This window comes from Phyllobates terribilis, unplaced genomic scaffold (genome assembly GCF_046119375.1).
Source record: "Phyllobates terribilis strain yellow unplaced genomic scaffold, ASM4611937v1 Scaffold_7__3_contigs__length_470593459, whole genome shotgun sequence".
Classification (NCBI taxonomy): domain Eukaryota; kingdom Metazoa; phylum Chordata; class Amphibia; order Anura; family Dendrobatidae; genus Phyllobates; species Phyllobates terribilis.
Genome location: NW_027362767.1, coordinates 200,081,580 through 200,107,602, shown reverse-complemented (window position 1 = coordinate 200,107,602; position 26,023 = coordinate 200,081,580). Strand labels below are relative to the sequence as shown.

The 26,023-nt window shown below is 48.5% G+C and overlaps 1 protein-coding gene across 1 annotated transcript in view; it reads right to left on the bottom strand.

Annotated features, from left to right (window-relative positions):
* Nucleotides 1-26,023, bottom strand: part of FRMPD3 (FERM and PDZ domain containing 3) — a 409,804-nt gene that overhangs the window by 162,614 nt on the left and 221,167 nt on the right. The window contains exons 6-7 of the mRNA XM_073639657.1: nt 20,566-20,611; nt 13,489-13,593 (exon numbers count right to left, since the gene is read on the bottom strand). Of these exons, the coding sequence (XP_073495758.1) occupies nt 13,489-13,593; nt 20,566-20,611 (151 nt within the window). The remainder of the gene's footprint in view (nt 1-13,488; nt 13,594-20,565; nt 20,612-26,023) is intronic.

Genomic DNA, 26,023 nt, shown 5'->3' with positions numbered 1-26,023 from the left:
ATGTCTTTCTTATACACCGGAGACCAGAACTGTACACAGTATTCTAAGTGTGGTCGCACTAGTGACTTGTATAGAGGAAAAATTATGTTCTCCTCATGAGCATCCATGCCTCTTTTAATGCATCCCATTATTTTATTTGCCTTTGCAGCAGCTGCCTGACACTGGCCACTAAACGTGAGCTTGTCGTCCATCAATACACCCAGGTCTTTTTCAGTGACAGTTTTGCCCAGTGTTTTACAATTAAGCATATAATTCTACATTTTATTTCCTCTGCCCAAGTGCATTACCTTACATTTATCCCCATTAAAGCTCATTTGCCATTTATCAGCCCAAGCTTCTAGTTTACATAGATCCTCCTGTAATATAAAATTGTCCTCCTCTGTATTGATTACCCTGCAGAGTTTAGTGTCATCTGGAAATATTGAAATATTACTCTGTATGCCCCCTACAAGGTCATTAATAAATATGTTAAAAAGAAGGGGGCCCAATACTGACCCCTGTGGTACCCCACTGTTAACTGAGACCCAGTCTGAGTGTTTTCCATTAATAACCACCCTTTGTTTCCTATCACTGAGCCAGTTCTTAACCCACATACATATATTTTCCCCTATCCCCATTGTTCTCATTTTATGTATCAACCTTTTGTGTGGAACCGTATCAAAAGCTTTTGAAAAGTCCATATACACAACATCCACTGCATTTCCTTGGTCCGGTCCAGAACTTGCCTCCTCATAAAAACTGATCAGATTAGTTTGACAGGAACGGTCCCTCGTAAGCCCATGTCATCTCAATGTCATCCCAGCGTGGGAGAATTCTCCTGCTGAAGCGCTGAGCGCAGGAGAATTTTCCCACGCTGTCAGTGACGTGCATGAGGTGAGCTCATGTCCAATGAACTCAGCTCACCTCATGCACGTCACTGACAGCGTGGGAGAATTGCCTGCGCTCTGCAGTGTCTATGAAGGATGGCATCCTGGATGGCAGCGCTCAGCTGCCATCCAGCCTGTCATCTCAATGCCATCCCAGCATGGGAGAATTCTCCTGCTCAAGCGCTGAGCGCAGGAGAATTCTCCCACGCTGTCAGTGACGTGCATGAGGTGAGCTGAGTTCATTGGACATGACCTCAGCTCATCTGGATGCCGTCACAGCGAGACACTGAGGAGCGCAAGCATGCCTGCGCTTCTCAGTGTCTGTGGCGTGGCAAGCTGGATGGCAGCTTTCAGCTGCGATCCAGCCTGTCATGTCAATGTAGCTGGGCTGAAGCTGTCGTGGGAACCATGGAAAGGTAAGGATGATGTTGTTTTATTATTTTACTTTTATTGCCGAAGACATTGGCTTCAGCTGGAATGGGCGTGATGGTAAGTATGATTTAATTTAGAACAATAAAGAATTGTGTGTTCATTTCAATTAAAGGACTTTATTCTGGGTGTTGTGTTTTTTTAAATACTTTACTAGAAATTCATGGTCATGTCTAATATTGGCGTGACCCCATGAATTTCGGGCTTAGGGCCAGCTGATAATGCCTAGCTGGCCCTAACCCCTTCATTACCCAGTGAGCCACCGCACCAGGGCCCTGGATGAGTTGGGTACAGCGCCAGAAGATGGCGCTTCTATGAACGCGCCATTTTCTGGGGAGGCTGCGGACTGCAATTTGCAGCGGGGGGGGGGGGGCAAAAAGCTTGGGCCTCCCTGCGCTGCAGATTCCAGCCCCCAGCTGCCTAGTTGCACCTGGCTGGACACAAAAATAGGGCGAAGCCCCACGTATTTGTTTTTTTAATTATTTCATGAAATTCATGAAATAATTAATAAAAAAAGGGCTTCCCTATATTGTTGTGTCCGGCCAGGTACAAATAGGCAGCTGGTGGTTGGGTCAGCCCGTTCCTGCCTGCTGTACCTGGCTGGACACAAAAATAGGGCGAAGCCTCATGTATTTTTTTTTTAACCGCCATGAATTTCTAGTAAAGTATTTAAAAAAACACAACACCCAGAATAAAGTCCTTTAATTGAAATAAAGACACAATTCTTTATTGTTCTAAATTAAACCATACGTATCATCAAGCCCATTCCAGCTGAAGCCAATGATCTCCTGCAAAAAAAAGTAAAATAATAAAGCAACATCATCCTTACCTTTCCATGGTTCCCACGACAGCTTCAGCTCTGCTACATTGACATGACAGGCTGGATCGCAGCTGAAAGCTGCCATCCAGCTTGCCACGCCACAGACACTGAGAAGCGCAGGCATGCTTGTGACTCGCCCCCTGGGCCGCGTGGGGAACCCGGAACCGGGCCTCTGGTGGGATGCTGGGGGTGGTAGTCTCAGTGTGGCGGCCACCCGGTCCGTGGCTCAGGGTGGTCAAACCAGTGGCAGTCTTAGTGTAATAACAAATGTCCGACTACGCCACGCGTGGATTGCGGTCAGTGGGGACCGCCGCTGCGCTGCAGGCCGCTGAGGCTGATGTTGTAAGCGCAGCCAAGTATGGGATAACTCCCCACGGGAGGAGTATAGCCTCAGGGCTGCTAGTATGGATGATGGGAGTGATGGTATGAGCGTCCCAGTACTGATGGTGCTGGTGCGGCGATGAAACACAGAGACGTGGGGTTGCAGTTTCCAATGCTTTACTCACAGTTGTTATTCGTGTCAATCCTGCAGGAGATGACTGCCCAAGCCGTGCTGCGTCCACCAGGCAGGGGACTCGACCAACTCCCAGGCAATTCCAGAGCGTGGCACAGGGCTCCCTTCTCATCCCTACTCTGGCCGTCCTCACCAGTGACCCACCTTTGTCCAGCTTCCTCGGGCCTTCTCTTGGCGAAACCTATCTCCAGTTTCCCTGACCCTACGTGGTATGCTTTCCTGGTGGATGTAGTGAGGGGTCGCACCAAGATGTGGTCACAACCTCCGGTCTTTGGCTGAGGAATCTGTTGCCTCCACCAATTTGGGTCCCGGCACCCTGCTCTGCCAACCCTTCACCCGCAATCTCCTGGGCCTTTGGGGTTCCTTCTGACTTCGTGTCTCTGGGCCTTTCTCTGTGTTCCAGTTCCTTGTTTCCTTTCTTACTTCCCTTGCTGTTCCTTCTTCTCTCTCTCTCTCTCTTTTGCTCCGGCCTCCTGACAAGGCCTGACTGGGGAGCAGAGCCCATGCAGCAGCTCTGCTCCTTGTCACTCCTCCTCGGACTGCACTCTTCTCTGAACTCACACTGTCCTAAGATGGTGCCCACCTTATATACCTCCCTCTAGCACCCGAGCCCAGGTGACTAGCAACCAATGGGCTCCTACCTATGCCCAGAGACCCACCCCTATCTGCTCCTATACCACTGGGTTTTCCTTCCCCTCCCCACTCCAGACAGGGACAGATGCTGTCGTGCCTGCACTCCTGTCTCGTGGGAGCACCGTTGACCTGTCCCTCGGAAATGGGGTGTGTGTGGTGCATGCAGCTAAATGAGTCCTGGTCCACACTCCATCCTTACCTGGGAGTGGAATGTCACACCTCTGGGTCGAGGTGCAATACCCCTGTAGCAGCCGAGCCCTCGGGGTGCTACATTCCCCCCTGGTAAATCACAGCACGTCCTCGGGCTGGAAAAGAGCAAAACAATTTAAAACATACAAATTTTTAAAGTGCACTCGCATATAAGACATTAACCAAAATCTCATCCCTTTATGGGAGGTACTCTTTTCTTAGAATGTTACTGGCATAAAACATTATAAAATACCTGGCTAATGCCACCGGAATTCTTTTATGAAACACTATATAAACTTTGGCATTTCTATTTTAGCAGCATATTAAACTTTTCACATTCAGGCATTTTCAAGTAAAACATTTTCAAAACATATTCTTGAGTTCTGGCCGCTGTGCAACTTGCGACCAGGTAAAGGTGCAACAGTCCATTTAATTCGTCCTGAGGTAGAAGTTGCAGTTCTTTTATAAAACGAGTAGGGGGCACTTTAAGAAGCGCAACTATTTACAAGGGTGGCCGCTCTCAGTCCTCGGCCAGGTTGGGAAGGGGATGGCTGCTCACAGTCCTCAGCCTGGTTAGGGATTAGGGGCACACAGGTAACAGTCCTTTAACAGTTCCACACTAGTCCCAACGGGGACCACACTCCACTCAGTAACAGTTTCTATACCCCGACGGGTAACTATATACAGTTATGCACTGTCACCTTTCAGTGGCGATGTCCTCCTTGCGCACCTTCCTCATAATCTTCAGACCCGTCCGGGCCCTCAGGGTAGTCCATGTCTGGGCGGTACCGCAGTTCCTCCTCCGTTAGACGGTGGACATGGAGGGCGTACAGTCCCTTTGTGCCCTTGTGCCGGGTGTAGGTGACCACGTCACCGGGGTACAGGTCACGTCCGTGATGTCCCTCTGGCAGGTGGCTTTCTACGTCTCTCCTGGTGACGAAGACGTCGGTGTCAGCCTCCGGGTCTCTGATGAAGCCCCAGCCGTGCTCCAGCTGGAACTTTACTACGGTCCCGGTGGCTCGGGACCGCGGATGGCATGGGGGTCTTGTCGGGCCCTCCTCTTCTGCTCCGCGCTCCGGGCTTGGAGTCGCTCCTCCCTGATGCGCCTCTGCCGCCGCTCCCTTTCAAAGGTGGCCAGCTGTTGACAGCAGCAATCCAGGCGATGGGCTGCTTCCGCCCGGGTCTCCTGGGTGAACCCCATGAGACTCTCGCCGGTGGGATCCCATGCAAACTGGGCATCCTCCAGCGGGGGTGGAGCGATTTTGGCGAGCTCCGGGGCCGGGATCAGAGGCTCGCTCAGGGGTTGTTCTCTCCGGAGAAGGGGGTTGACGAACTCCGGTGGCCACTCGAAGGGCAGCCCGTCCAGGCTGGTATGTTGCGCATAAAGGTCCGTGCCCAGGGGTGGCACCACGGGCTTCGGGCGTGTGACAGCGCCCGGGGGCACTCTGCCCCGCGACCCGGCCGGTGGTCGTCCGCTGGCCGCGCCCGGGGATGACACCGCCAAGGCAGGGGGCGCTGGTGAGGCAGCAGCGCCAGGGTTCAGAGGGCACAGCGCGGGGCGGGGTGTGACGACGGTGCTTGCTGCCTGAGGCCTAGTTGGTGGCGGTGGAGGCGTGGTCTCAGGTACGGTCCCCGGGGCTTCGGGTCCCGCAACGGAGGGTGGGGGCAGGCTTGCGGCCTCAGGGCTTGGGGTGGTGTCATCCCCGTTACCTGCCTTCATCTTGACGGCCTCCTCCGCGGCGTCGTCTGCCACCGCCGGTCCCTCTTCTCCGCGCCCAGCGGCAAGCGCTTTACTCGGTCCTTGCGGGGTCCTCTGCTGGCTATCTTCGTGCTGCCGGGCCAACTCCTCTCTCCACCCGGCAAACACATCCCGCTGCGCCCGGACCATGCTTCTGTTCAGGTCTTCCAGCGCCGCACGCGCGCAGTCCGGGTCTCTAGGCAGCTGGGCCAGCAACTCTGTCAGGCTGCAGGGTGGCTCAGCTTGCAGCAGGCTGCGGGCCAGGGTGCTGGTGGGGTTCGCTGCTCCCTCCATCTCCGGGTGCAGTAGGTCCAGACTGATCCAGGCCGCGCCCGGCCCCACAGTTTTCTTTCCTATCCGCCCCCATGGGGGGTGGTCTTGGGGGCATCTGCTGACAATCACCTTTAGGGGCAGCCCCCCCACGTTGATGGACATCTCCACTGCTGCACTCATAGTTGCTGGGGGCAGGCCCCCTCTTTGGCGCCGCTCTGGGACCTGGCCTACGATGGGAGGCGGCCTCCTGCTGTCTTTTGGCGCGCACATAATGGCATCCGCTCTGCCAGGGCGGGAAAAACGGATGAAGATGGCGGGAAACGGTCCAAGATGGCGTCCGATGGCGGGAAACGACTCCGGACGGCGGGAAACTTCGCCACAGGTAAGTACAAAAGTATTTTTCAGGCACGCAGTACCCGTTGGTTGCAGGCACGAAATCCTGCCGACTACGCCAAAGTTGACTCGCCCCCTGGGCCGCGTGGGGAACCCGGAATCGGGCCTCTGGTGGGATGCTGGGGGTGGTAGTCTCAGTGTGGCGGCGACCCGGTCCGTTGCTCAGGGTGGTCAAACCAGTGGCAGTCTTAGTGGAATAACAAATGTCCTACTACGCCACCCGTGGATTGCGGTCAGTTGGGACCGCCACTGTGCTGCAGGCTGCTGAGGCTGATGTTGTAAGCGCAGCCAAGTATGGGATAACTCCCCACGGGAGGAGTATAGCCTCAGGGCAGCTAGTATGGATGATGGGAGTGATGGTGTGAGCGTCCCAGTACTGATGGTGCTGGTGCGGCGATGAAACACAGAGACGTGGGGTTGCAGTTTCCAATGCTTTACTCACAGTTGTTATTCGTGTCAATCCTGCAGTAGATGACTGCCCAAGCCGTGCTGCGTCCACCAGGCAGGGGACTCGACCTACTCCCAGGCAATTCCAGAGCGTGGCACAGGGCTCCCTTCTCTTCCCTACTCTGGCCGTCCTCACCAGTGACCCACCTTTGTCCTCGGGCCTTCTCTTGGCGAAACCTATCTCCAGTTTCCCTGACCCTACGTGGTATGCTTTCCTGGTGGATGTAGTGAGGGGTCGCACCAAGATGTGGTCACAACCTCCGGTCTTTCGCTGAGGAATCTGTTACATCCACCAATTTGGGTCCCGGCACCCTGCTCTGCCAACCCTTCACCCACAATCTCCTGGGCCTTTGGGGTTCCTTCTGCCTTCGTGTCTCTGGGCCTTTCTCTGTGTTCCAGTTCCTTGTTTCCTTTCTTACTTCCCTTGCTGTTCCTTCTTCTCTCTCTCTCTCTTTTGCTCCGGCCTCCTGACAAGGCCTGACTGGGGAGCAGAGCCCATGCAGCAGCTCTGCTCCTTGTCACTCCTCCTCGGACTGCACTCCTCTCTGAACTCACACTGTCCTAAGATGGTGCCCACCTTATATACCTCCCTCTAGCACCCGAGCCCAGGTGACTAGCAACCAATGGGCTCCTACCTATGCCCAGAGACCCACCCCTATCTGCTCCTACTCCACTGGGTTTTCCTTCCCCTCCCCACTCCAGACAGGGACAGATGCTGTCGTGCCTGCACTCCTGTCTCGTGGGAGCACCGTTGACCTGTCCCTCGGAAATGGGGTGTGTGTGATGCATGCAGCTAAATGAGTCCTGGTCCACACTCCATCCTTACCCGGGAGTGGAATGTCACACCTCTGGGTCGAGGTGCAATACCCCTGTAGCAGCCGAGCCCTCGGGGTGCTACATTTGCGCTCCTCAGTGTCTCGCTGTGACGGCATCCAGATGAGCCGAGATCATGTCCAATGAACTCAGCTCACCTCATGCACGTCACTGACAGCGTAGGAATATTCTCCTGCGCTCAGCGCTTGAGCAGGAGAATTCTCCAACGCTGGGATGGCATTGAGATGACAGGCTGGATGGCAGCTGAGCACTGCCATCCAGCATGCCATCCTTCATAGACACTGCAGAGCGCAGGCAATTCTCCCACACTGTCAGTGACGTGCATGAGGTGAGCTGAGTTCATTGGACATGACCTCGGCTCATCTTTTTGCCGTCACAGCGAGACACTGAGGAGCACAAGCATGCCTGCGCTTCTCAGTGTCTGCGGCATGGCAAGCTGGATGGCAGCTTTCGGCTGCGATGCAGTCTGTCATGTGAATGTAGCAGAGCTGAAGCTGTCGTGGCAACCATGGAAAGGTAAGGATGATGTTGCTTTATTATTTAATTTTTATTGCAAAAGACATTGGCTTCAGCTGGAATGGGCGTGATGGTAAGTATGGTTTAATTTAGAACAATAAAGAATTGTGTGTTTATTTCAATTAAAGGACTTTATTCTGGGTGTTTGTGTTTTCTTTTAACTTTGACTATGGGGTTAGTAATGGGGGTGTCTTATAGACGCCTCTCCATTACTAACCTGGGCTTGATGTCAGCTGGCATTATAAGCTGACATCAACCCCAGCCCTATTACCCTACTGCCACCGCTACAGGGCAGTGGGAAGAGCGAGGCTAAGTGCCAGAATTGGCGCATCCTATGGATGCACAATTTCTGGGGCAGCTGACGGCTGGTGTTTCTAGCCTGGGAGGGGGCCAATATTCATGGCACCCTTCCTGGGCTATTAATATCAGCCCCCAGCTGTCTGCCTAGCCTTTGCTAGCTATTAAAATAGGGGGGACCCCACGTCATTTTTTTGGGGGGGTCCCCCATTTTAATAGCTAGTAAAGGCTAGGTATTCAGCTGGGGGCTGATATTAGTAGCCTGGGAAGCTCCGTGGGTATTACCCCCTTCCCAGGCTTCAAACATCTGCCCCAGCCATCTGCTTAACCTCCGCTAGAGACTGAAATTACGGGGAACCCCACGCCAATTTTTTTTTTAATAAATCCTTTATTTTAACACTAAATGACAAGTACAGTAATCAACACTGTCACTGTACTTATTATATATGTGACTGACATGTTTCTATCTATCTAATCTATGTGTGATGCTCTATTCTTTCTGTTATAAATTGTCGGGTACAGATGCTGAATTGTCGGCCGGCTTTTTTAAAGAGACAGTGCATGAAAACACTATTATTTTTTTTAATAAATCCTTTAACACTAAATGACAAGTACAGTAAGCAACACTGTCACTGTACTTCTTATATATGTGACTGACATGTTTCTATCTATCTAATGTATGTGTGATGCTCTATTCTTTCTGTTCTAAATTGTCGGGTACCGGTGTATGCCGCTGCTGAATTGCTGGCCGGCTTTTTTAAAGAGAGTGTCTTCTGAGCAGTTTGTCAGCTTTTGGACACCTTTGAAGGTGTTTTCTATGTGTTTCTATGTGTTCTTGTTTGCCTGCCATTGGTTTTAACGGTGTTCGACGGTGTTCTATGGTGTTCGACGAACAGTTCCACGAACATCCCGGTGTTCGACGAACCGAACCGAACCCGAACACTACGGGGGTGGCTCAACACTATTGGGCAGGTGATGAACATTGCCTGGTTTTCTCCACACATACCGCTTAGAATTATCACCAAAAAGTTCTATCTTTGTCTCATCTGACCAGAGAATCTTATTTCTCATAGTCTGGGAGTCCTTCATGTGTTTTTGAGCAAACTCTATGCGGGCTTTCATATGTCTTGCACTGAGGAGAGGCTTCCGTCGGGCCACTCTGCCATAAAGGCCCAACTGGTGGAGTGCTGCAGTGATAGTTGACTTTGTGGAACTTTCTCCCATCTCCCTACTGCATCTCTGGAGCTCAGCCACAGTGATCTTGGGGTTCTTCTTTACCTCTCCCACCAAGACTCTTCTCCCACGATTGCCAAGTTTGGCTGGACGGACAGGTCTAGGAAGACTTCTGGTGGTCCCAAACTTCTTCCATTTAAGGATTATGGAGGCCACTGTGCTCGTAGGAACCTTTAGCAGTGCAGAAATTCTTTTGTAACCTTGGCCAGATCTATGCCTTGCCACAATTCTGTCTCTGAGCTCCTTGTGCAGTTCCTTTGAGCTCATGATTCTCATTTGGTCTGACATGCACTGTGAGCTGTGAGGTCTTATATAGACAGGTGTGTGCCTTTCCAAATCAAGTCCTATCAGTTTAATTAAACACAGCTGGACTTCAATGAAGGAGTAGAACCCTCTCAAGGAGGATAACAAGGAAATGGACAGCATGTGACTTAAATATGAGTGTCTGAGCAAAGGGTCTGGATACTTATGACTTTGTGATACAGTATTTCAGTTTTTCTTTTTTAATAAATTTGCAAAAATTTCTACATTTCTTTTTTTTTCAGTCAAGATGGGGTGCGGAGTGTACTTTAATGAGAAAAAAATTAACTTTTTAGAATTTATCAAATGGCTGCAATGAAACAAAGAGTGAAAAATTTAAAGGGGTCTGAATACTTTCCTTACCCACTGTCAGGTTCCCTTTAAAGGGAACAAAATAGTCAATACTTGTAATATACCATCCCCTTCCGTCTGTCATAACAGTGCTACAGTCACCTGAACAACTGTGCCAGCCATACAGCTCCTCTCCATAACTGTGCCAGCCACACAGCTCCTCTTCGTAACTGTGCAGCCATACAACTCCTCTCCATATCTGTGCCAGCCATACAGCTCCTCACCATGACTGTGCAGCCATACATCTCCTCTCCATAACTGTGCCAGCCATGCAGTGCCTCTTCATAACTGTGCAGCTATACAGCTCATCTCCATAACTGTGCAGATATTCAGCTCCTCTCCATAACTGTGCCAGCCATGCAGTGCCTCTTCATAACTGTGTAGCTATACAGCTCCTCTCCATAACTGTGCCAGCCAAACAGCTCCTCTTCGTAACTGTGCCAGCCATACAGCTCCTCTCCATAACTGTGCAGCCATACAGCTCCTCTTCATAACTGTGCCAGCCATGCAGTGCCTCTTCATAACTGTGAAGCTATACAGCTCCTCTCCATAACTGTGCCAGCCATGCAGTGCCTCTTTCATAACTGTGCCAGCCATACATCTCCTCTTCATAACTGTGCCAGCCATGCAGTGCCTCTTCATAACTGTGCCAGCCATACATCTCCTCTCCATAACTGTGCCAGCCATGCAGTGCCTCTTCATAACTGTGCCAGCCATACATCTCCTCTCCATAACTGTGCCAGCCATACAGCTCCTCTTCATAACTGTGCCAGCCATGCAGTGCCTCTTCATAACTGTGCCAGCCATACATCTCCTCTCCATAACTGTGCAGCCATACAGCTCCTCTCCATAACTGTGCCAGCCATGCAGTGCCTCTTCATAACTGTGAAGCTATACAGCTCCTCTCCATAACTGTGCCAGCCATGCAGTGCCTCTTTCATAACTGTGCCAGCCATACATCTCCTCTTCATAACTGTGCCAGCCATGCAGTGCCTCTTCATAACTGTGCCAGCCATACATCTCCTCTCCATAACTGTGCCAGCCATGCAGTGCCTCTTCATAACTGTGCCAGCCATACATCTCCTCTCCATAACTGTGCCAGCCATACAGCTCCTCTCCATAACTGTGCCAGCCATGCAGTGCCTCTTCATAACTGTGCCAGCCATGCAGTGCCTCTTCATAACTGTGCCAGCCATACATCTCCTCTCCATAACTGTGCCAGCCATACAGCTCCTCTCCATAACTGTGCCAGCCATGCAGTGCCTCTTCATAACTGTGCCAGCCATACATCTCCTCTCCATAACTGTGCCAGCCATGCAGTGCCTCTTCATAACTGTGCCAGCCATACATCTCCTCTCCATAACTGTGCCAGCCATACAGCTCCTCTTCATAACTGTGCCAGCCATACAGCTCCTCTTCATAACTGTGCCAGCCATACAGCTCCTCTTCATAACTGTGACGCGCCCCCAGGGCCATGGGGTACTCGGCAACCGGGCCTCTGTGTATGCCGGTAGGGAAGTATCACGGTGGCTGGCCCGGTCCGTGACCCAGGGCGGTCAGTGCAAAGGGGGGTACTTTTATATGGGGTTTAGAAAGTTTGTGACGCCACCTGTGGAATGCGGCTAAAGGGAGCCGCCGCTGCGAAGCAGTCCTCTGAAGCTGATGTTACGGCAGCAGGGATAGTGTGGCTCTCCACAGGTAGAGAAAGCTCCAGGGCAGTGTAGGAAAATGGTGGTTGCGCTGAGCGTTGTAGTGCCGTGAGGGAGAGATGGCGCAGATGAAAGAAGGGACGGAGGCAGTGCGGTGCAGTCATCCAAGTTTTACTCACAGTTCTTATGACAGTTCCACTGGTGCACTGTACAGTTGTCGGCCTCCCACGTCGCGCTGCGTTCACCAGGCAGGGGTTCAGCACTTCCTCAGGTAGATCAGGAGTACCGGGCAGAACCCCACTTTCTTGTGTTCCTAACTAGACCGTCTTCTCGCTGGGTCTTTCTTCCTCCTGCCCTGCGCTTCCCACTCTCAATCCCGCTTGGGTGCTCTGAAGTCCCTCCAGTCTCGTCGGAGTTCACAGACCTGCTTGACCCTCATGGGGATTAGAATGAGGCTTCGGCGACTGACTATATAAGCCAGAAACCTCCGTTTTTTCCAGCCGAGACTTGAGGTTACACGACTGGGCCAGGGGCCGGTCACCTTCTTGCGGCCTACAATCCCTCTGTCTTCTGACAGATTCGGGGCGTACGGGTGCCATCCTGCACTCGCTGTACCCCCTAGGATCCCTTCAACAGAACGGAGCCTACTCCCTGCTCCCCTCCTGGGCCTCTGACACTAGGCCCTAGTTGTGGAGCAGAGCTCCTACTGAGTCTCTGCTCCCAGACTGTCTTTCTGAACTGTCCTCTCGCTACTGAACTCTCCTCCCTAAAATGGCTTCCCATTTTATACCTACTACTATGGTGCTCCCTCAAACTGCTTCCTCCACCCACACCCACTACTGGTTCCCCCTACCTCTGGGTTCCCCCCACTCCAGCCAGGGACAGGGCTCAGTAGCAAAACACATTGCATCTTGCCCTTCCAGCCGGCCTGGAGCAGTGTAGTGCTGGATTCAGGTGTTGGGGTTCCGGACAGCACTCCCTCCTTACCTGAGAGAAGGGGATACCACATCTCTGGGTGAGGTGCAGTACCTCTGTGGCGACTGAACCCTCAGGGGCGCCACAACTGTGCAGCCATACAGCTCCTCTCCATAACTGTGCAGCAATACAGCTCCTCTACATAACTGTGCCAGCCATACAGCTCCTATCCATAACTGTGCCAGCCAAACAGCTCCTCTACATAACTGTGCAGCCATACAGCTCCTCTCCATAACTGTGCCAGCCATACAGTTCCTCTCCATAACTGTGACGACAATACAGCTCCTCTCCATAACTGTGATGACCAAACATCTCCTCTCCATAACTGTGCAGCCATACAGCTCCTCTCCATAACTGTGACGACCAAACATCTCCTCTCCATAACTGTGCCAGCCATACAGCTCCTCTCCATAACTGTGCCAGCCATACAGCTCCTCTCCATAACTGTGCCAGCCATACATCTCCTCTCCATAACTGTGCAGCCATACAGCTCCTCTCCATAACTGTGCCAGCCATACAGTTCCTCTCCATAACTGTGACGACAATACAGCTCCTCTCCATAACTGTGATGACCAAACATCTCCTCTCCATAACTGTGCAGCCATACAGCTCCTCTCCATAACTGTGACGACCAAACATCTCCTCTCCATAACTGTGCCAGCCATACAGCTCCTCTCCATAACTGTGCCAGCCATACAGCTCCTCTCCATAACTGTGCCAGCCATACATCTCCTCTCCATAACTGTGCAGCCATACAGCTCCTCTCCATAACTGTGCCAGCCATACATCTCCTCTCCATAACTGTGCCAGCCATATAGTTCATCTCCATAACTGTGACGACCATACAGTGCCTAGTCCTAATAAGAACAATCTGTCACATAGCCACTCCAACAAGTTTCACCACAATGGTTTCCTCAGGGGGTTGGAGCTATAATGATATAAGTAATATGTAAAGAACAACAAAAAACACTTTGAACAGAACTGCTGGAAAGGTTTACCCCTCTAACACCATTGTTTTCTATATAACTTACTGCATCTGTGTCTCCCACAGTCACAAGTTCAGAAAATCGTACTCTTCCTGGATTGGAGCGAAGTTTCTCCTTCTTGGCCGCACTTATAAATGCAGATTTAGGAGACTACAAGAAATAGAAATGCCTATGTCTTAATACAGTAGTTGTGCATATTCAGAACAATGATTGCATGAAAGATTTGTTTCACTTTGAAGCAGCTGTGATCTCACATGAATACTGAGACCAGACAAGTGGTTATAACATTGGGATTTGTGGCAAAAAGAATTAATGAAAATAGATCAAGGAAAATAAGGAAATAGTATGACTGTGTTCACTTTTGCTAGATATACAGTAATGAGCCGTAGGGTTAAATGTGCATAAACCTTTGTACTGGGTTTTCTGCAGTGATATCTTTTAAAGGGAGTGAGTCAGCCCAAATTCACACTATAAACTAAGCACACAGCCTTCTCCAGGATATAGTTCCTATAACAAATTGTATCTCTAGTGCAGGGGTGGGGAACCTTTTTTTCTGCCAAGGACCATTTGGATACTTCTACCATCATTTAGGGTCTGCACAAAATTATCAACTTAAAAATTACCCTACTATATTTGGTCAAACAATTAATTAACTGAACCCTACTGTGACGGCTGGATCTGCTTCTCTTTGGTGCGGCTGTGATGTTAAGTGATATTGATCATGTGGCTTCTCACAACTGTTTTTCCAGGTTTGCTTCAGTCTGGAGCGCAGTCAACTCTTCATGATAATAAGTTTTGTAAAGCAGACGCTGGGACTGTTGTATATACATCACATAGGAGACGATAGGACTGCAGTATAAAAATCACATAGGAAAAGCTGGGACATATATACATCACTGGGGAGGGCTGAAGGTATATACATCACTGGGGAGGTTGGGGGCATATACGACACTGGGGAGGGCTGGGGGCATATATATCACTGGGGATGGCTGGGGACATATATATCACTGGGGAGGTTGGGAGAATATACACTGCTCAAAAAAATAAAGGGAACACTTAAACAACAGAATATAACTCCAAGTAAATCAAACTTCTGTGAAATCAAACTGTCCACTTAGGAAGCAACACTGATTGACAATCAATTTCACATGCTGTTGTGCAAATGGAATAGACAATAGATGGAAATTATTGGCAATTATCAAGACACCCTCAATAAAGGAGAGGTTCTGCAGGTGGGGACCACAGGCCACATATCAGTACCAATCCTTTCTGGCTGATGTTTTGGTCACTTTTGAATGTTGGTTGTGCTTTCACACTTGTGGTAGCATGAGACGGACTCTACAACCCACAGAAGTTGCTCAGGTAGTGCAGCTCATTCAGGATGGCACATCAATGCGAGCTGTGGCAAGAAGGTTTGCTGTGTCTGTCAGAGTAGTGTCCAGAGGCTGGAGGCGCTACCAGGAGACAGGCCAGTACACCAGGAGATGTGGAGGGGGCCGTAGGAGGGCAAAACCCAGCAGCAGGACCGCTACCTCTGCCTTTGTGCAAGGAGGAACAGGAGGAGCACTGCCAGAGCCCTGCAAAATGACCTCCAGCTGGCCACAAATGTGCATGTGTCTGCACAAACGGTTAGAAACCGACTCCATGAGGGTGGTATGAGGGCCCGACATCCACAGATGGGGGTTGTGCTCACAGCCCAACACCGTGCAGGACGCTTGGCGCTTGCCACAGAACACCAGGATTGGCAAAGTCACCACTGGCGCCCTGTGCTCTTCACAGATGAAAGCAGGTTCACACTGAGCACATGTGACAGACGTGACAGAGTCTGGAGACGCCGTGGAGAGTGATCTGCTGCCTGCAACATCCTTCAGCATGACCGGTTTGGCAGTGGATCAGTAATGGTGTGGGGTGGCATTTCTTTGGAGGGCCGCACAGCCCTCTATGTGCTTGCCAGAGGTAGCCTGACTGCCATTAGGTACCGAGATGAGATCCTCAGACCCCTTGTGAGACCATATGCTGGTGCGGTTGGCCCTGGGTTGCTCCTAATGCAGGACAATGCCAGACCTCATGTGGCTGGAGTGTGTCATCAGTTCCTGCAAGATGAAGGCATCGAAGCTATGGACTGGCCCGCCCATTTCCCAGACCTGAATCTGATTGAAAACATCTGGGACATCATGTCTCGCTCCATCCACCAACATCACGTTGCACCACAGACTGTCCAGGAGTTGGCGGATGCTTTAGTCCAGGTCTGGGAGGAGATCCCACAGGAGACCATCTGCAACCTCATCAGGAGGATGCCCAGGCATTGTAAGGAGGTCATACAGGCACGTGGAGGCCGCACACAATACTGAGACTCATTTTGACTTGTTTTAAGGACATTACATCAAAGTTGGATCAGCCTGTAGTGTGCTTTTCCACTTTAATTTTGGGGGTGACCCAAATCCAGGCCTCCATTGGTTAATAAATTTGATTTCCATTGATGATTTTTGTATGATTTTGTTGTCAGCACATTCAACTTTGTACAGAACAAAGTATTCAATGAGAATATTTCATTCATTCAGATCTAGGATGTGTTATTTGAGGGTTCCTTTTATTTTTTTTGAGCAGCGTATATCACTGGGGTGACTGGTGGCATATATATCACTGGGGAGTACTGGGGACATATATATCACTGGGGAGGGTTGGGGGCATATATATCACTGGGGCTGGCTGGGGGCATATACATTACTGGGGAGGTTGGGGGCATATACCTCACTTGGGAGACTGGTGGCATATATATCACTGGGGAGACTGGTAGCATATATATCACTTGGGATGGCTGGGGGTATATATATATCGCTGGGGAGGTTGGGAGCATATACATCACTGGTGATGGATGGGAGCATATACATCACTGGTGATGGCTGGGGCATATACATCACTGGTGATGGATGGGAGCATATACATCACTGGAGATGGCTGGGGGCATATACATCAATGGGGATGGCTGAGGTATATACATCAATGGGGAGGTTGGGGGCATATACATCACTGGGGAGGGCTGGGTGCATATACATCACTGGGGATGGCTGGGGGCATATACGTCACTGGGGATGGCTGGGGGTATATACATCACTAGGGATGGCTGGGGGCATAAACAGTATATCAATGGGGATGGCTGGGGCATATACATAACTGAGGAGGGCTGGGAGGCATTTAAATCACTGGGAATGGATGGGGCATATATATCAATGAGGATGGCTGGATGCATATACATCAATGGAGAGGTTGGAGCATATATATCACTGGGGATAGCTGGGGGGCATATACATAACTGGGGATGGCTGGGGGCATATACATCACTGGTGAGGTTGGATATATATATCACTGGGTAGACTTGGAGCATATTCATCAGTGGGGCTGGGGGGCATATACATCAGTGGGGATGGCTGGGGCATATCCATCAACTATTACAAATAACACAAGCACAGGAGACAGGAACTGTTGTGCTTCAGAAGCATCCAGCAACTAGAGGGGTTAGCACAGTCACATGAGACGGCGAGTGTTTTAGCAGAGCCCCAGGGGGATTGTGGGGAACTTGTTATTGTAGTCTGGCTGAAACCGAAGAGAAAGGTGGTGTGTTATCTGGTTCTGACAGAAGGTAACTGAACAGGATTCAGATCAGAAGAGAAACTAAACACAGGTCAGATAAACTCCCTGAACTAACAGTGCTGAATATTATTGGACAGGAAGATAAGGACTGGAAGGAATTGTGTCACAGGGATCATCTCCCTCATCAAACCCTCCTCCCTCCCTCTTCATGCAGGATAAAGAATGCTGTGTACTATTGTGTCCTTGTAAAGGAAAAGCCTGTGGTTGTGCATGCATAGAAGTGTGCTGCTAAGAGATCTAATCTATGCTGAATTATGCTACTGAAGAGACTGTAATACTGAGCTTGTGAAGAAACTACTGTATTGTTACTGGAGCCGGTTGCTCAAGAAACTCAGACTGTTCTGTAATAAAGATTGTTGCTGTAATATCCCTGAATTTCACTGCCCGTGTTTCAGATTAAATTCTACTGTTAAACAGTTGAAAAAGACTCTTGTCAGATGTGTCTGGTCAGCAATTGAATCTATTGTGTGCCTGAGAGAAGCTGCAGCCTATGGTCATTCTGCGTAACGGTTCCCCAAGGATTCCAAAGAATTCATGAAACCCGTCTCCCCCTATCTGAACCTAGCGGCGTGTGTGTAACATATATACTGCATATCACTGGGGGAGGGGGTATATAAATCACTGAGAATGGCTGGGAGCATATACATCACTGGGAACATTACAGGCAAATACAGGGTGATCCAAAAGTAGGTGGCCAGAAAATAATAACATTTATTTTGATTTATATATAAAACTATATTTACTAACACAAGCATAACATTGACAGTTCAATTTTATTCTGAACAATAATACAAAAGCCCTTAAATTTTATCAACACAGGTGCTCAAACTGTTTCCATTACAATTTGCACAGCTTTGAAGTCTGCCTCTTACGCTTCGACAAACTTTTTTGCACAAGTCTCTTTGGGCATTAATTTCTTGAAATGCATCTCTTATGTAATTTTTCAAACACTTTTTGGTTTTCGACTATAAACTTTGTCCTTGAGTACTCCTCAAAAGAAAAAATCCATTGGGGTCAAGTCTGGTGAACATGCCGGCCAATCAAGTGGGCCTCTTTGGCCAATCCATTTATTAGGAAATGTTTCATCAAGATACTCGCGGACTACTCTTGAATAATGTGGAGGGGCCCCATCTTGTTGGAAATAAAGGTCATTTGAATTAGGCTGTTGCTGAAACTGCAGAACAACTTGATTCATTAGAATTTAGAGATACTTATCTCCTGTGACTGTTCCATCAAAAAATATTGGTCCTAAAACAACAAAACTTGAAATACCACCCCAAACATTGACACCAGGCTCATTTAGTTGTTGCTCTAAAGTTAAATGCATGTTCTCATTATACCAGTAAATACAATTATGTCTGTTAATATGGCTGGAGAATTTGAAAGAAGCTTCATCACTCCACATAATGTTATCTAAAATTACTGGATTTTCTTCAATTTCGTTAAGCATAATCTTACTAAATTGCAGCTGCCTGTCTGGATCATCCTCCAATAAACCATGAATTAGACGTGGACGATAAGCTTCCACCCAATAGATTTCAGGATTCTCATGATAGAAGCTCGTGAAATCCCCAATTCCAAAGAGGCTCTTCTGTGGACTTATTTGGACTCTGAACAAATGTTTCAGCAACAAGTTGTTTATTATCTTCTGTACAGACTGTTTTGGTTCGACCAGTTTTTGGAGCATTAAGGATTGAGCCAGTGGCATTGAATTTGTCACGAATGCGGTAAATAGTTTCTCTCTTTGGGGCTTGAGTACCAAATGTTTACACCCAATTTGCTCTAACGGTTTCAGCATTTTGAGATTTCCAATACTCTGTTAAAATCCATTTTCTTTGATCTGTATTTAAATTATTTGCCATTATGTGTTATCTGAATTATATGAAAAGAAAATAGATTTTGGGGAGATCTATCTGTGAAAACTAGATCTGTGAAACTGGCTCAGTTGCCCTTAGCAACCAATCAGATTCCACCTTTCATTTTCCAAAGAGTCTGTGAGGAATGAAAAGTGGAATCTGATTGGTCGCTAAGGGCAACTGAGCCAGTTTCGCTTTACACCATGTTTGATAAATCTCCCCCTTCATAACCTTATTACACTTTCTGTCCACCTACTTTTGGACCACCCTGTATATCACTGGGGAAGTTGGTGGCATATATATCACTGAGAATTACTATATATATCACTGGGGATGGCTGGGGGCGTATATATCACTGGGGATGGCTGGGGGCATATATATCACTGGGGAGGACTGGGGGCATATATATCACTGGGGAGGACTGTGGGCATATACATCACTGGGGAGGACTGGGGGCATATACATCACTGGGGAGGACTGGGGACATATACATAACTGAGTATAGCTATATATTAGTGGGTAGGGCTAGGGCCCTTTATATCATTGGGAAGGACTGGGGGCATAAACATCACTGGGACAGTGGGGCTGCCGCTGCTCTCTTCATTTGTGGGACTGGAGTGCATTGAGCGCTATCTCCGTCCACAAAGTTCGACCTCACGCTATCACTGCCCAGCATGAGGACATAATCCTTCAATGCATGTGCATGCAGTGTTCAGTAGTGAACACTGCATATGAGTGCTCGCCGTCCACGTGGGGGTTTTAAAAGCAGTCGCCAAAATGCGGCTACCGGCCTAAGCATCACAGTCCCCGGGAGTGTGCCCGGGCCGCAGAAAGGGTCATCATGCTACCCGAGGCCCGGAGAAATGAATGTGTAATAAAATATGCTAATTAGGCTGCTCGGTGTACCCCTGGTTTGGTCAAGAGTCTCAATGCACTGATCCACCCACTGGTTTAGCATGTCCCCGCCCATCTCACTGGTGACTGACAGTGCTGGCTCACATGGAAAGAGCACTGTGTGTAGAGAAATTTCTACATTGAAAATGGTGTAATATCATGTAGAAAAGGAATCACGTAGACCCATTGGAACCAATGCAGTTTAGAAGAGAAGCATGACAGATCGATAAGGTGAGTATGTTCTTTAATTTTTGTATTTATTTATTTTTTTAATCAGGGTGGAAAACCATTTTAATTGAATGTAATAACAATTAATTATATAAAATTGATTGCAAAATATTGGAATTGTGTCTTTTTACAATGTTTGTAAATGTGTGTTTATGACTAAAGTGATATTAGGGGATGTCTATATTCATGGGAGAGAAAATCTGTCCGTATATGGATCACAATGCCCAGACCGAGTCTCCTGACCTGAACTTACAGCTTGGGCACTGCAGTCCGTATGGCCGTTTGTACTATTAGTAGTCCATATGCGGACCAAGGCCGTCTGTACTATTACCAGTAGCCTGTGGTCCGTATGCGGACCATGGCCGTCTGCACTATTACCAGTAGTCTGTAGTCTGTATGCGAACCATGGCCGTCTGCACTATTACCAGTAGTCTGTATGCGAACCATAGCCGTCTGCACTATAACCATTTATTAGCATACGTTACGCTCCCACCTGGTGAGGATGTAGTACTGTCAAAGTGATTGAGTCCTTTGCATTCCTGCAACAAATAATAAAAAAAATTACGGCTCATTTAAAATAATAAAAATACAGCATTACTAAATATATTGATATTTCTAAAGAAATGAAAATTCAGTAAAACATTAATTCTTACCCCTTTAGGACAAGGACTAATTTGGCTTTAAAGTGTTATTCAGATTTCCATACATGGGTATTGTGGAAAGTACTTGTAAATACAAGCAATTTTGCAATTTACATCCTTATTCAAAAATTTAAGCCATTCCTGAGACACTAACACTTTTCATTTGTTTGCCGCTCGTTGCCTTGGAAGTCGACCACTGCTGCTAATCAGCAGAATATGCGCAGTGATTACAAGGTCTCCTCTATTGAGCTGTAAGCTGGCGCTCACTGTTATCTCCTTATCCCGGTCAGCTTCACCGCGGTGGTCGGTCTCCCAGGCAACGAACTGTAAATAATAGAAAAGTGTTAAAATCTCAATGTGACGAAACAGCTTTTAAACTTAATCAGCCAGACTTCTAGATTTGTTAAGCCAAGAGAAATACACTATTGTATTTAAATGTATGTGTGTTTCTTTGACTGGTCAAGGACAGTGACTCCGGGTGAAACAATGATGTTTGTTACTATGCTAATTGCATACTGTACTAAAGCCATCTAAGTGTTGATTTAAAGAGTACCCCCTGCTATACCAACTATGTAAATTGATTAAATTCTCAAACAATGAGACTTGAGTGAGCCCTGCACCTTTACCTCTGATCTATGACTGATGACCTTAGCCACATATGTAAATATAAAAAAGGCTGTTTCTATCCTGCTGCAAATAGAATTGAAAGGGAGAATCAAAGATGAGACACACTCTTAAGGAGAGTAGCTTGGTAGCATGGCTTGATCCAGAGAGACACAGATTTGGATTCCACATGATTCTGGCCTAAGGGTATACGGCCCTGACTGGAAAGATACGGATCTGCTCCATGACCATCAGAGAACCCATGGATACACTTGGGGAGACCAGGTTGGGACAATGAAGTCACCTGGCCCCATGGATATGTTGTTTGGGGTTGCCAGGTGGGATCCTCCGGTCTCCTGGAACCCATGGAGACATTCGGAGAAGCCAGATTGGGACCAGCTGGCCATTTGGCCCCATGCAAACTCTTAGAGAGGCAAGGGTGGGACCCTCGGATCTTCTGGCCTTGTACCTCGATGGACTGTCAGCTTCCTAAGCTTGCTGCTATCCCCTCTCTGTGGGGGCCCGTCAAAAGGGGGGAGCCACTGGTTGAGGTAGTTGGCCCTGAAAGTCCCCGGAAAGTCGCAGCTGTTCTATTCCCAGTCGGGCCAGCGGAAGGGTGAGACTGTGTAATTTTGCACCATCTTGGGTATTGGCTTGGACTGTTCTATCTATTTATTGTTTGTTTGCTGGTTCAATAAAATATTGCCACACTGTTTTGCCCTCACCCTCAGTTGTCTGAGTAGTATTACACCCACGGAAGACCCCGGTAAATTGGAAAAGTGCTTGTTTTCATAAGCATCTACTGACAAAATACATCTATGAAGATGGGAATAACCCTTTAATCAGTAAACATCTTTTTCTATCCTCTATCGTTCTAGGAAGGATCTTTTTTTATTTTTTACTCCACAGAGCCATCATATGAGAGATTGTTTTTTTGCGAGATAAGTTGTATTTGTCAGTGGCACAATTTTGGGTCAATTATAACTTAACTTTTATTAATTCTTAACTGACAGAAATAGAAAAAAAACTCAAATAATTTTGTTTTATGACATTTTGAATTTTAAAGTGTTAACTCAATTCTGTGGGTCAATAAGAAAATACCAAATTGTGCAATTTTGATCACTTTTCTTACATTTTTTGGGAGATGGAATGAACAAAAAACAGCACTTTGATTATTGTTGGGCAAGCAGGAATTTTCATTGGTGCTGCTTTTGGACTTGACAGACTTGACCACTTTTTTAGCCATTCTGTTGTTTTATTTGTATATTTTATTACAGCTTGCAGGATAAATATATATTGTAGTTTATTATAGTGATACCTGATTGATATATTTTTCATGTTTTACTACTTTTGCACAAAGTAACAAAAAAAATAAAGAAAAAAGAAAAAAATATACTACTCATGATTGTGTCGGGTCTGGAGCAGGCTATTGTTAGGAATCGATGCTCTGTAAGGCTGGGTGCCCACGTAGCGTTTTTCAAGCGTATATGCTGCGGAATTTCCGCAGCGTATACGCTTGTGAAATGCTAGGTAATCCGCTCCCCATGGTCCCCAAGGGGATTCCGCAAGTTCTATGCACATGCTGCGGATTTTTCCGCAGCGTTTATGCTGCGCTCAAAAATCAGCAGCATGTCCATTAATTTTGCGTTTCCGCAAGCGGAATTGCCTTTGTGCAATGTATTAAAAAACGCAAGGCAATTCCGCAGTGGAAAACGCGCGATAATCGCAAATAAAACGCGCAATAAACGCGTGCGGAATTCCGCATGTGTTTTTCCAGGAGAGGACTTGCAGAAATGAAGCAGAAATTTTCTGCTTCATTTCTGCAATGTGGGCACATAGCCTAAGATATTGTTTTCTAGATAAGATGTATCACAGAAACCAGATGCCTTGAGATTCTGATGGAAGCAGGTCTTTGAAAACCAATAATTGTTTATATTTTTCCTACGTATTGCTTATCTATTACTGATTAAATATATTATTTTAGTTTAGTCATGTGCAGAAGACCAATGGATATGTCCCAGAATTTTTACTTAAAGGGGTTTTCCCACGAACAAAGTTAATTTTGATCAACATTTTAATCAAAACATCTTGGAAAAATAATAAGTTCCACAATTGGATGTGTTTATATAAAATGTTCCTGTGCTGAGATAATCTTATAAATGTGCCCCTGCTGTGTACTGTGTAATGGCTGTGTCTGACCGTGCAGGAACATGGTCTGATCATACCATATCTCCTGGGCAGTAGAGGAGAAAAAGAGTATACAGATAGGACAGCAGGGGAGGACGCAGGAGAGTATACAGATAGGACAGCGGGGGAGGGCGCAGGAGAGTATACAGATAGGACAGCGGGGGCGGACGCAGGAGAGTATACAGACGTTACAGCGGGGGAGGATGCAGGAGAGTATACAGACGTTACAGCGGGGGAGGACGCAGGAGAGTATACAGATGTTACAACGGGGGAGGACGCAGAAGAGTATACAGACGTTACAGCGGGGGAGGACGCAGAAGAGTATACAGATAGGACAGCGGGGGAGGACGCAGGAGAGTATACAGATAGGACAGCGGGGGAGGACGCAGGAGAGTATACAGACGTTACAGCGAGGGAGGATGCAGGAGAGTATACAGACGTTACAGCGGGGGAGGAAGCAGGAGAGTATACAGACATTACAGCGGGGGAGGACGCAGGAGAGTATACAGACGGTACAGCGGGGGAGGACACAGGAGAGTATACAGACATTACAGCGGGGGAGGGCGCAGGAGGGCATACGGAAATTACAGCAGTGAAGGACGCAGGAGAGTATACAGACGTTACAGCGGGGGAGGACGCAGAAGAGTATACAGACGTTACAGCGGGGGAGGACGCAGGAGAGTATACAGATAGGACAGCGGGGGAGGACGCAGGAGAGTATACAGATAGGACAGCGGGGGAGGACGCAGGAGAGTATACAGACGTTACAGCGAGGGAGGATGCAGGAGAGTATACAGACGTTACAGCGGGGGAGGAAGCAGGAGAGTATACAGACATTACAGCGGGGGAGGACGCAGGAGAGTATACAAACATTACAGCGGGGGAGGGCGCAGGAGAGCATACGGAAATTACAGCAGTGGAGGACGCAGGAGAGTATACAGACGTTACAGCGGGGGAGGACGCAGAAGAGTATACAGACGGTACAGCGGGGGAGGACACAGGAGAGTATACAGACATTACAGCGGGGGAGGGCGCAGGAGAGCATACGGAAATTACAGCAGTGGAGGACGCAGGAGAGTATACAGACGTTACAGCGGGGGAGGACGCAGAAGAGTATACAGACGTTACAGCGGGGGAGGACGCAGGAGAGTATACAGATGTTACAGCGGGGGAGGACGCAGAAGAGTATACAGACGTTACAGCGGGGGAGGACGCAGGAGAGTATACAGATAGGACAGCGGGGGAGGACGCAGGAGAGTATACAGATAGGACAGCGGGGGAGGACGCAGGAGAGTATACAGACGTTACAGCGAGGGAGGATGCAGGAGAGTATACAGACGTTACAGCGGGGGAGGAAGCAGGAGAGTATACAGACATTACAGCAGTGGAGGACGCAGGAGAGTATACAGACGTTACAGCGGGGGAGGACGCAGAAGAGTATACAGACGTTACAGCGGGGGAGGACGCAGGAGAGTATACAGATAGGACAGCGGGGGAGGACGCAGGAGAGTATACAGACATTACAGCAGGGGAGGACGCAGGAGAGTATACAGACATTACAGCGGGGGAGGGCGCAGGAGAGCATACGGATATTACAGCAGGAGAGGAAGCAAAAGAGTATACAGACATTACAGCAGGGGAGGAAGCAAAAGAGTACACAGACATTACAGCAGGGGAGGAAGCAAAAGAGTATACAGACCTTACAGCAGGGGAGGACACAGGAGAGTATACAGACACTACAGCGGGGGAGGGCGCAGGAAAGTACACAGACATTACAGCAGGGGAGGACGCAGGAGAGTATACAGACATTACAGCAGGGGAGGACGCAGGATAGTATACAGACATTACAGCAGGGGATCACAGATGATTCTTTCTATGAGGTAAAACATTTCTTTAAAAAAGACAGGGAAATGTTTTATCTCTTAAGAATCAGCTGTGATCCCCTGCTGTAACGTCTGCACACTCTCCTGCGTCCTCCCCTGCTGTAATGTCTGTATACTCTCCTGCGTCCTCCCCTGCTGTAATGTCTGTATACTCTCCTGCGTCCTCCCCTGCTGTAATGTCTGTATACTCTTTTGCTTCCTCCCCTGCTGTCCTATCTGTATACTCTCCTGCGTCCTCCTCTGCTGTAATGTCTGTATACTCTCCTGCGTCCTCCCCTGCTGTAATGTCTGTATACTCTCCTGCGTCCTCCTCTGCTGTAATGTCTGTATACTCTTTTGCTTCCTCCCCTGCTGTAATGTCTGTATACTCTCCTGCGTCCTCCCCTGCTGTAATGTCTGTATACTCTCCTGCGTCCTCCCCTGCTGTAATGTCTGTATACTCTCCTGTGTCCTCCCCTGCTGTAATGTCTGTATACTCTCCTGCGTCCTCCCCCGCTGTAATGTCTGTATACTCTCCTGCCTCCTCCCCTGCTGTAATGTCTGTATACTCTCCTGCGTCCTCCCCTGCTGTAATGTCTGTATACTCTCCTGCGTCCTCCCCCGCTGTCCTGTCTGTATACTCTTTTCCTTCCTCCTC